We start from the raw sequence: 14,389 nt of genomic DNA, 5'->3' as shown, positions 1-14,389 counted from the left end.
GTCCTGTGGCACCTTTAAGACTAACAGAAGTATAGGGAGCATAAGCTTTCGTGGGTAAGAACCTCACTTCTTCAGATGCAAGTCACTTGCATCTGAAGAAGTGAGGTTCTTACCCACGAAAGCTTATGCTCCCTATACTTCTGTTAGTCTTAAAGGTGCCACAGGACTCTCTGTTACTTTTTACAGATTCAGACTAACACGGCTACCCCTCTGATATTTGGAGTAGTAGATGTCCAATAAATGTTTCAAGCCCTTGTAAAAATAGGACTTTCTCTGACTCCAGGCCTAATTCATTGCTTTTATTGGAGTTACAATGAAGATGAATTTTGATCTCTATTTTCAGCTCCTGGGGTGTGTTTGTGTTAAAATCCTTGTGGTACGGAAAGGTAATTTATAGATGGAGTCTAGGCATAACTCTAAGTTTCCTTACTTGTTTGAGCCAGACCCTTAACATTGCTTTAAAATATTTGTTTTTTGCGGTTTCACTATGAATAAAAAAAAATGTCTTCCAAATCCAGTAATTAACTGCAGTGTGTGTGTTGGAAGAGTGACAGCAATAAACTTTATTTCTAAAGTTGCCTTAATTTATTATATAGCATAACATACCTTTTTCATATTTCAAGATAATGAAGAGAGTTCTTCCATCTCTGTGTTTGTTGATTTAGGTCCTGAGCCTCCAGCCATTGCAGTAAATTAGAGTTTTCTAGTTGGCTTAAGAAGGGAGCATGATAAGACTCTTAATACAGTAAAAATTAAACTAAGAAAGATCTGACCAAATAGATTTTTTAAGATTTACTTTTCAGTTGATTGGAGTGACTTTTGGTTATTTTGGTCAAATGTGGTGTCTCCTCAACTTCTTGCTGGTGGTTTTTTTGTTTGGTTGTTTTTTTGGGGGGAGAGTGGAGGGTATTTTGTTTTTGGTTTATGTTTTGGTTTTTGGTAGCTCTCCTGTTTTATCTTCCAAAGTTTATGACTGCAATTCTGGATAATGAGAGAGCTTTCTGAATACTGGAATGGGAATGTGGATTTTAAATAGGCTATGTGAATAGAAGCATATATAAAAGTAAAATGTTTCTTACTCTGAGTTTGTGGAGGCTTGGAGGCCTGATCTTGCGGAGTCCTCTGCTACTCTAATGAAAATAATAATAAATCAATCGATTACTCATTGGTGCTAGACAGTTTCCCAATATGAAGTGTGTTTACAACCAGGAATCACTAGTATAGAAAGATATCTTATGTGGGGAGGGAATTGATTTCAGTGGAAGTCCATTGCAGTCAAAGGCTACAGAAAAGGGCCCAATACATGAAGTCTGTAGGTTTGGAATTCTCTTCCCACCCATATATACATCACTATTTATGCAGCTTAATAAATGGAAATTCAGTTGATAATTTGTTTTACAGCTTGATAAAATGCATGTATTACATCCTTTCAAACAGTTAAATACACATTAGAGATACTTTTCAGACTATGTTATAGAAGAGCGGCCTTAATTTCATTTGACACAAATTGAGGTGATATCAGTGTCTTTAATTCATTTTCTTTTAAACTCTTGCACAAGTTATTCAGATATTTCTCATACAAATTTTGTTTTTCTTCAGTCTTGCTTACACCAATCTACAGTCGATGGATTAGTCAGTCCCATTACACGAATGTCAGGCAAAAACAATGAAGTTACAGCATTTCAGACCTTTGAGTAGAATTTCTTTACCCCAAGACTGGGAAAGCACAAAACAACAGCAACAGGCATAACTACTTAGCACTTCAATACTGGTCTCTTTCTCCCTATATTGTTCAGTCCCATCCACCTACAGGAAACCACATTTCCTTAGGACTTTCATTGCCATCTTAAACATGAAAGAGGGCCAGTAAGTTTCTCATATCTCAAGCCAAGAAGCATCAACTGATTACTAATGTATAGAACCACAATTTTTGCTCTCCTGATATATGCCATACGATGAAAGTGGTTCACTCAGACTTATTGGAGCTTTTACACTGAAACCTTCTGTAAGTCTAATACCAAAAGCACAGGGGATAAATGTTGTCATCTCTCCACAAAGTCAACAAATTAAAGTCTGAAGTGAAGAACAGAAAAGGTATTTTTTTGAAAAAAGCTCTTGTTGGCTTCTTGCCACATCCTGGAGAGCCACTATACTAGGTATGTTTCTTTGTCCTTCCCTACTGCTTTCCAGACAAAGCAAAGAGGAGTTTTCTTCAGTATTAAAATAGGTGTTGCCTTGAGGTGAAAATATTCTCAACACAAAAAGCAAAACAGGGGGAAGACCTCAAAGCTGAGTGACTGACTAATTGGCACGTTAGTGGCAAGACAGTCTCAACTGGCAGTAAGGTTAGTTTGATTCATTGCTTTTCAAAACTCTAGTGATTGCTAACTTGCACTGTAAAAATTATAAACAAAAGAAATAGTATTTTTCAATTCACCTCATACAAGTACTGTAGTGCAGTCTCTTTATTGTGAAAGGTTTCAGAGTAGCAGCCGTGTTAGTCTGTATCCGCAAAAAGAACAGGAGTACTTGTGGCATCTGAGAGACTAACAAATTTATTTGAGCATAAGCTTTCGTGCGCTACAGCCCACTTCTTCGGCATGGGCTGTAGCCTACGAAAGCTTATGCTCAAATAAATTTGTTAGTCTCTAAAGTGCCGCAAGTACTCCTGTTCCTTTTATTGTGAAAGTGCAATTTACAAATGTAGATTTTTTTTTTTTTTGGTTACATAACTGAACTCAAAAATAACAATATAAAACTTGAGCCTACAAGTCTACTCAGTCCTACTTCTTGTTCAGCCACGCTAAGAGAAACAAGTTTGTTTACATTTACAGGAGATAATGCTGCCCTCTTCTTATTTACAATGTCACCAGAAAGTGAGAACAAGCATTCGCATGGCACTTTTGTAGCCGGCATTGCAAGGTATTTACGTGCCAGATCTGCTAAACATTCGTATGCCCTTTCATGCTTCGGCCACCATTCCAGAGGACATGCTTCTATGCTGATGATGCTCGCTTAAAAAAAAATGTGTTAAATTAGTGACTGAACTCCTTGGGGGAGATTTGTATGTCTCCTGCTCTGTTTTACCCACATTCTGCCATATATTTCATGTTATAGCAGTCTCAGATGACGACCCAGCACATGTTGTTCGTTTTAAGAACACTTTCACTGCAGATTTGACAAAACGCAAAGAAGGTACCAATGTGAGATTTCTAAAAATAGCTACCGCACTTGACCCAAGATTTAAGACTCTGAAGTGCCTTCCAAAATCTGAGACGGTCAAGCTGTGGAGCATGTTTCCAAAAGTCTTAAAAGACCAACATACCCATGTGGAAACTACAGAACCTGAACCACCAGAAATGAAAATCAATCTTCTGCAGGTGGTATCTGACTCAGATGATGAAAATGAACATGCATCAGTCCGCACTGATTTGTATCATTATCAAGCAGAACCCATCATCAGCATGTATGCATGTCCTCTGGAATGGTGGTTGAAACATGAAGGGACATATGAATCTTTAGTGCATCTGGCACTAAATATTTTGCAACGCCAGTTACAACAGTGCCATGCGAATGCCTGTTCTCACTTTCAGGTGACACTGTAAACAAGAAGTGGGCAGCATTATCTCCTGCAAATGTAAAGAAACTTGTTTGTGTGAGCAATTGGCTGAACAAGAAGTAGGACCGAGTGGACTTGTAGGCTCTAAAGTTTTACATTGATTTGTTTTTGAATGCAGGGGTTTTTTGTACATAATTCTTCGTTTGTAAGTTCAACTTTCATGATAAAGAGAGGTTGCCTTACAGTACTTGTATTAGGTGAATTGAAAAAGAATATTTTTTTGTTTTTTACAGTGCAAATATTTGTAATAAAAAAAAATAAAGTGAATACTGTACACTTTGTATTCTGTGTTATAATTGAAATCAATATATTTGGAAATGTAGAAAACATCCAAAAATATTTAAATAAATGATATTCTATTATTTTTAACAGTGCGATTAATCGTGTCATTAATCGTGATTATTTTTTTAATCACAATTTTTTTAATCACCTGACAGCCCTTAAAAAAAAAAGTGCATCAACTACTATTGTTTTTATGATTCATAAAATGCCAATACCATTTCAATGGGAAGCTGCTGAAGTGCTGTTTGTGGGTTAAAATCCGCTTCCCTAACGTAACCAAAGATGATATTCTCCATTTACCATTTACTTCCTGAAGAAAGTGTGTTCAGGTCTTTCTCTTATAATATGAAAGCAGGAGAATAGAGGAAACAAGCTCTACAAGTGTGAACCCTGAGTATTTTTTTTCCCTTCCCATTTTCCTCTTGAAGCTTGCAGATAAGGTTCAAGAAACAGTTTTAAAATTAGGATGCCACTCTCGATTAATCCTTTATAATTCTCCCCTTTAAGTTCACTCTCATCGTCATTGGTGTAAATTTTAAAATTTTAAATTTGTTATGAATTTAAAATGTGACAGTGAGAATTAAAACAGTAAAATGTATCTTCTAGTGTAATGATGAATTACTTAAATAAAAATGTAGAGCAGCTGTGCATAAGAATTAGTTACAGGTAGATATCCCATTATGCCTCACAAAGAATCGAGCAACAGAATAGAATTCCAGTCCTATTGGCTGTAACTGTGAATCAAAATCTCAGTGTCTCAGGGTTTGTCTGCACAGCAAAAGCTGTGCATGGATTAGCCTACCCAAGCTAGTTTGAATCCAGCTCATGTGGGTAACAGTAGCACTGAAGACAGTAAAGCATGGCTTAAGCACAGGTAGTACAAGACCAGCACGGACACACTGGGTAAGCTCACTAACCAGCTCTGAAGCCTGTACTAGAGTGGTTTTGCTGCTATTGTTAGCTTAAATCCAGCTGGCCTGGGTAACTCAGGTAGCTAACCTGTGTACAGCTTCTGCTGTGTAGCCAAGGCCGGCTCCAGCTTTTTTGCCGCCCTAAGCGGCGAAGCAGAAAAAAATAAAATAAATAAAACATAAAGCCGCGATCGGCGGCACTTCGGCGACAGCTCTACCGCACTGCTTCTTTCTTCGGCAATTCGACAGGGACTGAGGGGCCCGCCGCTGAATTGCCGCCAAAGACCCAGACGTACCGCCACTTTCCGTTGGCCGCCCCAAGCACCTGCTTCCTTTGCTGGTGCCTGGAGCCGGCCCTATGTGTAGCTATACCCTGAGTGTTGAAAGTGTAATCTTCTCAGTTTCATGACAAATGCTGAAACACACTCAGTCTTAATTAGGCCACAGTGAGTAGATACTTGAAAGTGAAAGGTGTAATAGAATATTTGGTTGTTTATAGTATAGTTTTGAGTCTCTAAACATGTAATCATCATTACTTTAAGTAAAGTCCATAGGATCCTTCCTATTCATGAATATTTGCTGTGTTCCTGTTGCCATAAGTGTTCTTAATTTATGAAGTGAAACTTTCCATTTCCAAGCCAATAGGGACAATAAGCTCTTATTTGAAACCCAAAAAATTACCAAAGGTTAATCCCCACAATACACATTGAATGGCCTTTAATAGCTTTTTGCTACATACAGATAGGAGTGGACAGTTTCTCTGATATCTATAAATTGGGAGTTCTGGCCATTGATCTAGAAAATTAGACCTATATTTCTGAGGCATGTTTTTCTTTTGTTAAATGTCTGAAGTTAGAACCAGATGCATTATCTCTACTTGGTCAGGGTGCTGGCAGGAGTGAAGCCTTGGAACTTGAAGGATTTGTTTGGTGGTTCTGTTTATTTCTGATATCTATTCTATACATACTCAGTAAATCTCCTGGGAGATTGGAATTACAGTAAATTACAGGATTATTGGACAGCCTAGAAAACAGCAGTTAGGAGGAAATGGAACTATTGCCTCTCTCCCTAGAATGACAATAATATTTTTTCTAACAGTTATTACAACACTATGTTAAATCTTTGTTACACTGCAATTTGTATGTACTTGAATTGTGGTGTTCTGACTTTCATACAGCCGTCATTACAATCTTTTAGACCTATGAGAACAGTTGCTTTTTCTTTGCCCACTTTTATTTTCAAGGTGTGTTTTATGGATTGAAAGCCTCTTTGCAGGTTAGTGGTCAGAATTTTAATCAGATTTTATCAAGAGAGCTTTAAGTACCCAGTTGCTAGAATCGCAAGTTCCTGGTGTAGGAGGTTTCCTCTCTTAAAACTGTAGGCTTCAAGATATCAGTGTTTGTGTTTCTCTCTGACAATATTATTCACACAGATTGAATGGATGCTCTTAGGTTGAATGCAGATTCCTTCTTTGCACATTCCACTGCTACCCCAATTAACTTCAGTCTTACTATAGGAATTAGTCTTGATAGTGAGCACCCAACAGGAAGCAATCAAATAACTTCAGTGAGCAGCTCCATTTTAAAAACAAAAAGACATCCTGAAGGGGGAAATCTTTAATCATTTGGAGGATTCTGTTTTACTTTGAGGGTATGAGTAATAATACAGAAATGACAGCAAATTGATAGACATTACTCTAGTGATTATTTAAAGAAAAAACATTGATAGCCATTGTGGTCATCAAGCAAAATTGGAGGAAAAGAGAGCAGGCATCTAGTCCCTAGTAACCTAAAATATAGGTTAATGTTAACTTACATTTTTGAATGAATTAATAATATCAAACAGTTCACCCTGAAAAGGTTTTAATAAGGTCCGTGCATATTTACTATATTTAAAATTTAACTATACATTGAAGTATGATAACCTTGTAACATTAGCCTCTTCTTAGAGAAGGCTCATCGGCTCAACTGTTGTAAGTAAATGTTAACTAATAAAATCTTGACATATAGTATGTGAAACTTCATGTCCCTTGCGAACTGGATAGTTAAGGATAATTTCTTTTGGCTAATGTATTCTCATGTATATGTAAGATGTGTTGCATGAGATTGTGCTATTTATATTTTTTAAATGTGTTTTAGTTTAATCTACTTTCTTATTCTGCTCTAGTCTCTGCTACATTCTTATCCTCCTACATCTGGTCAGAAAAACAATCCCCTGTGATGCTTGTTGTTTTATGACAAACAATAAATAAATCAGAAAATATTGGCATGTTCAAACGTTTATCGTCAGTCTGGATCATTAAAACAAAGGCCATGAAAGGTAGCATGGGAGTAAGAGTACTGATCCTGGCTATAACAACAATACTGTTTCTGACCTTTAGGATAAAGTCATTCTCATTTAACCTCAGTGCCTTAGATTCCCCCATCTGCAAAATGGGAATAATGCTTATCTTCTCAGATGTTGAATGTTAATATAAATAGCAAACATTAAAAATAATATTGATTACATTTAAGTAAAGTAGAGGGAAATTATGGAAAACAAGTGGATGGGAGAGAGAGGCTTAATAATTCACTCTTCTTGTCTTGAGCATTGTATTTAAATAGCATTAGCAATCAGATGTAACAATTTTATTTCAGTCTATTTCTTTGTCTTCTCAATCATATTTAAAAATATAAAACAGGAAGGAAGATGCATTTTTTTGGTAGATCTTTTGTTTAAGTATTCCAGATAAATATCGTCAGTGTTTTCAAAGTCAAATAATGAAATTGTCCGAAAGGTCTTTGCTGCTTATCTCCCATGAACTTTTTGTGATGAAAGCTAGTTTAACTTTTGTGGTAATAGAAGTTACAAATTAAAAAGACTCATAGATCATCCACTTCATTTCCCAACTTTCTCTTTGTCAGATGAACACTTAAATGGATGTATGTGGAGTCCTTTTATTTGGTAGCAGCTGCCTTTCAATTGTTTTGTTTGTTCTTTCAAATATAGCTGATCCTACTGACCTGGGCTTCATCATTTCTCCATGGTCTTTGCTGTTGCTTCCATCTGGGAGTGTGTCATTTACAGATGAAAATGTTTCCAACCAGGACCTGCGAGCATTCACGGCACCAGAGGTTCTGCAGAACCAGTCACTGTCATCTCTTTCAGATGTTGAAAAGGTACATTACCTTCTTTCCTATAAAATGTTAGTCTCTATGAAACAGTATTATAACTGATTTGGTAGAAACTTTCTTTTATTTATGTAGCACCCTACAACTAAGATTGCAGAATGGCTTCAAACTGTCCTGGCTTTGCAGAATATTCACCTTTTGGGCTGAGTATATTTTTTATACAGGTACTTTGTCTTTGCCCAAAAAGCTGGGGTTGTGTCTGTGAACATGCATGTGCCTTTACTTTTTTTAAATAGTGGGACATTTGTTCCCCCCACATTTCTTGAAGTCTAAAGCAAACTACTTTTCTTTTGTACAGGTGAAATGGGCCCTGAAGGTTGGGATTAGATTCTCAAGGTGGATTGTCTTGTGCAGAAGGTTACATACTGAGCAGTTGCTCTTTTGGAAATAGCATAACAGAGTCACGTCCACCCCCCACCCCCCCAAGATAGGGTGCTCACCTAAGTAAGGGTGAGCTTGAACATAAATCAAAGTTGTATCTGCATAGTTAACTGACTAGTCTTCCAAATGGCTCCCAATTAGCCCTTTTTTTTTCAGCTTTAGGGCTTTCTTCAGCAAAATACCCCATCAGCCTAGCAGAATATGGAAAGGGCTGGGAATGAGGAGAGGATGGGGTTATAGTCCCACCTCTTTCATTTGACTGGTCTTCATAATCCTGAACTCTTCAACCGTTATTTAAGGGGATGTTGCAGGGTATAATAGTGTGGGAGTCACCCTGATGTGACCGCTGTGGTCAGATATGACATAGCCCATGGGGGAAACTGAGGTAATCAGTCAATTCTGCGAGGCTTGTATATCGTGAATGGTGCCCCTTCAGGGTTCAAGAATGGCTCCTTCTCTGGACTTGGGGCCCCTCCAGAGGGAAAACTACAGCAGCTTGTTTCTGGAGTGGTGTGTAATTCCCCAAAGACCTGGACCTCTTGCTGCTGTGTGTATGGTCCCTTCACTGGGATTGGGCTTTCCTAGGGCTTTGCCATTCATTGCCTTGCTACCCTGCCCTTTCCTAGGTCCCCATTTTTTCTGGCGAGCTCTCTGAGAACTTCTCTGGGAACTTCCTCTCTCTGTTCTGAGAGAGCGAGAACTTCCTCTCTCTGTTCTGTTCTGGTGAGCTCTCTGAGAACTTCCTCTACCTGTTCTGAGGCTTCCTGACTGAGCACTCGGAAACCTTTATTAGACTGGGTGTTCTTCATCTAATTAACTGCCGCCCCGCTACTTAATCAGTTAATCCCCAGGTGGATCCCTCTCCTTAGTGGAGCTTGTCACAGGCACAGGGGGTGCTGAACCCCTCAGGACCAGGAGCCTCCATGACAAAGGACTACAGCCAAAATAGCTGTATGTTTGAAAGCTGTTATATGGCTTGGCAGGACTGCTCCTGGAGCAGCAGTTGCATGGCTTTGTTCTGAAGGAGATTAGTACTGGCACTATTGCTATTACACAGGCAAGGACTAGCTACACTTGAACTTTTTTTTTTCTGAAAACTTGTTAAATTGTCAGTTTCTCTAGAACCATATCAACTGAATATGGAGTCTAAAGGATGCCCTCCAAGAAATGTATTTTGCTTCTATATCTTTCTTCAGTGGTTGAAAGCACTTAGCTTCAGGCCTCTTGCCTTGCAACACAGTCAAGTCTATCTATTGTAAGATGGATATATATATATGAGTGTGTTAACTGTTCAGGGTCAAGAGACAGAAATCCTTACACAAGTAACGGTAGTACTGAAGTCAGTGGAAGTTTTGCCAGAATAGGGACTGCAGAATCCGGAACTGACGGATAGGAGGGATAATTCCAAACTTTGTGATAGTGGTACTATGAAGCACCGTGTAGTTAGAAATATTTACTAAAATGTATAACTTGAATGAGCAGGTGCAATTCTGTTGAAGTCAGTGGAGCTGTGCCACTTTGTACTAGCTCTGAATTTGGCTTAAGAATTCTCTTATCAAAAGCACCAGGAAAATAATCAGTAAATTCCTTAAGCAGCTAAACTGTATCTAGGTGAAATCTCTTACTTCAAAGTTGGGTGCATTCTTAATTTAACACTAGGATTATTTGATGGCAATAGTTTTTTTTTTTCTTTTTTAAAAATAGAAGAAGAAAACTCTATGTTGCAAACCAGAGGCCCTGTGTTTCTTTGTTGCATAGAAAGAAGTGAAAACTGATGGGGACTGATGTGGCATGTTTCTCTTGCACTTGAACTCATTCATCGTTGGTGACCAAATTATGGCCTTTGTCCCCGTATGCCGCTCTGATTAATTCTCTCAGATTGTGGCCCTTGCTTATGAAAATGTACATTTTGCTATTATATGACATCTGGTAACATAATTTTCTGGAAGATGGTGGTAGTACAGTTGTAACTCTTTACCTCTGCAAGAGCCTGAATTCATATTTCCTTGGGAAATTATTGCATGTTGACATATATATGCCTTGGTTTGTGTAAGGAGATTACTCATACAGTTGGTTTAACTTGGTTTATATCCTTTAGCTTGTGGTATTTGGTTTTAGTGTTGTGTTGAAGTTTTTTACTGGAGTTGAATACATCTAATTTTGGGTTGAATTCTAGCTAACTTTGCACATACACATGTGGCAGGAAAAAAAAACCCCAAAATCGAACCACCATTGCATCAAACTGAAATGATGCAGTGGAATTTGAAGAAAATTGGGTTTCTAGGTTCTAGTTCCCCAGTCAACTTGAGAAGAGGCCATTCTGCTGGGCCTCCAACAAAGGAGTGGTGTATGAATAGGGCCTTACAAAATTCATGGCCATGAAAAATGTATCACAGACCATGAAATCTGCTCTTTTGTGTGCTTTTACCCTATACTATACAGATTTCACTGGGGAGACCAGCATTTTTCAAATTGGGGGTCCTGACCCAAAAAGGAATTTCAGAGGGGTTGCAAGGTTATTTTTAGGGATGTTGCGGTATTGCCACCCTTACTTCTGCACTGCCTTCAGAGCTGGGTGGCTGGAGAGCGGCGGCTGTTGGCTGGGCGCCCAGCTCTAAAGGCAGTGCCTCACCCACAGCAATGCAGAAGTAAGGGTGACAATACCATACCATGCCACTCTTACTTCTGCACTACTGCCTTCAGAGCTGGGCAGTCGGAGAGTGGTGGCTGCTGACTGAGGGCCGAGCTCTGCAGGCAGCAGCGCAGAAGTAAGGGTGGCAATACCATACCATGCCATCCTTTCTTCTGCGCAGCTGTTGGCAGCGGCTCGGCCTTCAGAGCTGGGATCGCAGCCAGCAGCCGCCGCTCTCCAGCTGCCCATCTCTGAAGGCATTGCCGCCACCAGCAGCAGCGCAGAAGTAAGGGTAGCAGTACCACAACCCTCCCCCCCCACACAAAATAACCTTGCAAACACCCTTACACACACACACACACACACACACACACACACACAAAACTTGTTTTTGGGTCAGGACCCCTACAATTACAACACTGAAATTTCAGATTTAAATAGCTGAAATAATGAAATTTATTATTTTTAAAATCCCATGGCCGTGAAATTGACCAAAATGGATCGTGAATTTAGTAGGGCCCTATGTATGAGTTTAACAAGATACAGCCATTGCATTAGGGGCCTGATCCATATGTCTACTTACCATATATGTATGTATCTGAAACTTGCCTGGCCAAGCTGTGGTTCATGCAGCTTCAGTTCAATTAATTCCTTCCTACTACATGGCAGATGTGCGTGCATGGAGCTTTTTAACAGCTGTTAAAGGTGTATATTAACAGTACTTTTTTACTTGGTTTTGTGGGGGGACTGTGCTACTTACATCTATTTTTAGTGTCTACCAGAATTAGGCCATAGAATTTCATTTATCTGCAGCTTCTGGCACCAAAAGGTATCAGGAATATAGTCTTGCAGTTATGTTAGCTTATTTTAATTTAAAAATGCAGCTGGTTGAATAGAGTGAATTTTTAAAGTGTGTGTATAAAATTTAGAATGTAATAGGAGAAAAAGCATGTGATGAACTTGCATATATCATAATGAGCAGATAGGCTTCATGTACAACTTTATTGTTTTAGGTTACTGAACTCTGAAATCATTCAAATGTAGCTTATTGTATTGTAGATTAAGGCTTTATGAGGCAGATGTTTTTTTGAAGGAAAAGTCAGTCTGTGTTGGATAGCATTCCTTCAGAAATATTTCAGTTTCTGTATGTGTATTGTCTTTCAGAGTTAAGTGAAATTTCTTTTGCTAATGCTGACGCAGCCTGCATCTTTGTCTGCATCTGCCCTTCATCCCCTGTATTCATTCCAAAATCCTTCTCAAATTTATTTACTTGGCATTTCTTAGATTATGTTGTATACGTGCTAATTTCATCTGGCTTTCAATTTTAAGCTTCAATCTTCATTCAGTGTATTTTACTGCAGTTTACCAAACTAGTTTCTGAGTGGAAATCTTTGTTTTATTTTCAGTTCTTGTTCTGAAATTGGTTCATGTCAGAATTTTACGGAAACCAAAACAAATTCCTGTTTGTAATGACCTCTTAAAACACAATGACAGGGTTGCATTAGTATTTGGGTCATGACTTCATTTCTTTTAAACCAAAGAAATTATGTATTCAACAATAAATATCATCATCCAAAGTGCTAGTCAAACAATGAATGCCTTAGTCTGTTAAATTGAACAAAAAAAACTGATTTTGTAATTGTAGGCTTATTTGAAATATACATTTGCAAATCATTCCACAAATAATAAATTTGTGATACAAATTTAGTGTTACTTATTTCTTGTGAAAACTGTTCAAAATATTTTAATATAAATCATAAAAGCCAAAAATCAGGATTACCAAAAAACATTTAAATAAGTATCTTAATTTTTTGGAGGTGCAGAGTACTTGCAACTCTTATTGAAGTTCATATTTCAACTTTACCTTGATATAATTTGTCCTAAATAGTACAGTGTGCATACATAACACACACATTTATATAAGAACGCATGCTTAGCTTCATTCTTAATCTTATTATCGGCACAACTTTTAAAATAGATGCATTTATCTAGTTTTAATGTATTTGACATTATCTCATATGAATGGAGTTTGACATGACATAATGCACAAGTCTCAACCATGATGATCAAATAAACAGTTAGCCTAGCCTTGGGGTCGCCATATTTGGGGTCGTGAAGGAATTTTCCTCCAGGGTAGATTGGCAGAGGCCCTGGAGGTTTTTCGCCTTGCTCCGCAGCATGGGGCAGGGATCACTAGCTGGAGGATTCTCTGCTAATTGAAGTCTCTAAACCACAGGATTTGGGGACTTCAACAGCAGAGTCAAGGGAAAGGGTAGGGATGGCTTTGTGGCCTGCATCATGCGGGAGGTCAGACCAGATGATCATAATGGTCCCTTCTGACCTTAAAGTCTATGAGTCTATGGTATGGGATTTTTTTCCCAAAAAAATATTTGGCATGACATTCGTCTGTCAAACCATAATGAACAATTAGAGAACAGTATATAATATTCAACTGAAGAAATGTAAAATACCAACATGAAACTAATATAACTGTTTTTAAAATCAAATTGTAACAAATATGAGTAAGTGCAATTCATTTTATTCGTTACAAGCATTTTTATATGTAAAAGATTGCTTCATATATATGTAGCTTATGCAGTTTTGTTTATATTCTATAGTGCTGTTGTAATAGTTTGTGAAATACTACATTCAGAAGAACCTCAGCAATTCACACAAACTGATTGCAAATTAAGCATACAATGGAGCACCACACCAAAATGTGCTTTGTTCACTTATTTTGAAAAATAGTTCTTCACTGTGTAGTAGAGATGCAGTACATTTTGTAAAAATAAGTCTTAATATAGGGACCTCCTTACAATGCTCTGTAATAAAAGCTTTGCTGGGAAAAGGCATGAGACTCTCAGATGTTTTGGGAATACTGTTAAGTTTGTATATTAGCTAACCTAGAATTAATAAGGTTGTTGTGTAGTAAAGAAAAACTGGTGTTTTTATACCCATATATTATTTTATACCCATAATACCTGGGTTTGGTAAGTATATTTTTTTCTTCTCTTCATTCTCTGTTGCCAGATTTATTCATGTATGTATTTATTTGTTTAAGATTGATGGTATTGCAACTGTCTAGTTTCCTTTTCATGCATAGCTATGGTGTGTCTATGGCACAAATTGGTAACGTTCTCTAATCTTTCAGTAGAAGGTCTTGGTAATAAGCTGAATATGAGAAGTACCATCTCAGTATTTGGAGAGTTCATTTACTTGTAGATGACTGAATCAATGACAAGCACATTCATTAAACTGAGAGTCCCTGATACCTGACTTTGACTGTCCAATTGGAAGGTAAAGCCAATAGCAGTCTTTCCACAGAACAAGGAAGACTTAGTTCAGTGGCCATCATTTTCTCAATGAAAAGAGGTTCTGATGCATGTGTGAAACA

General features: G+C 37.9%; 1 protein-coding gene across 8 annotated transcripts in view; it reads left to right on the top strand.

Annotated features, from left to right (window-relative positions):
• PTPN13 (protein tyrosine phosphatase non-receptor type 13) overlaps nucleotides 1-14,389 on the top strand; it is a 146,742-nt gene that overhangs the window by 12,898 nt on the left and 119,455 nt on the right. For all 8 annotated transcript variants that reach the window (XM_034771548.1, XM_034771553.1, XM_034771554.1 and 5 more), the window contains exon 2: nucleotides 7,801-7,970. In XM_034771548.1, coding sequence (XP_034627439.1) covers nucleotides 7,801-7,970 — 170 coding nt within the window. The remainder of the gene's footprint in view (nucleotides 1-7,800; nucleotides 7,971-14,389) is intronic.

Source organism: Trachemys scripta, chromosome 5 (genome assembly GCF_013100865.1).
Source record: "Trachemys scripta elegans isolate TJP31775 chromosome 5, CAS_Tse_1.0, whole genome shotgun sequence".
In the NCBI taxonomy this organism is placed as follows: Eukaryota; Metazoa; Chordata; order Testudines; family Emydidae; genus Trachemys; species Trachemys scripta.
The sequence above is the reverse complement of the archived record's forward strand: the minus strand, read 5'-3'. Positions and strand labels throughout refer to the sequence as shown.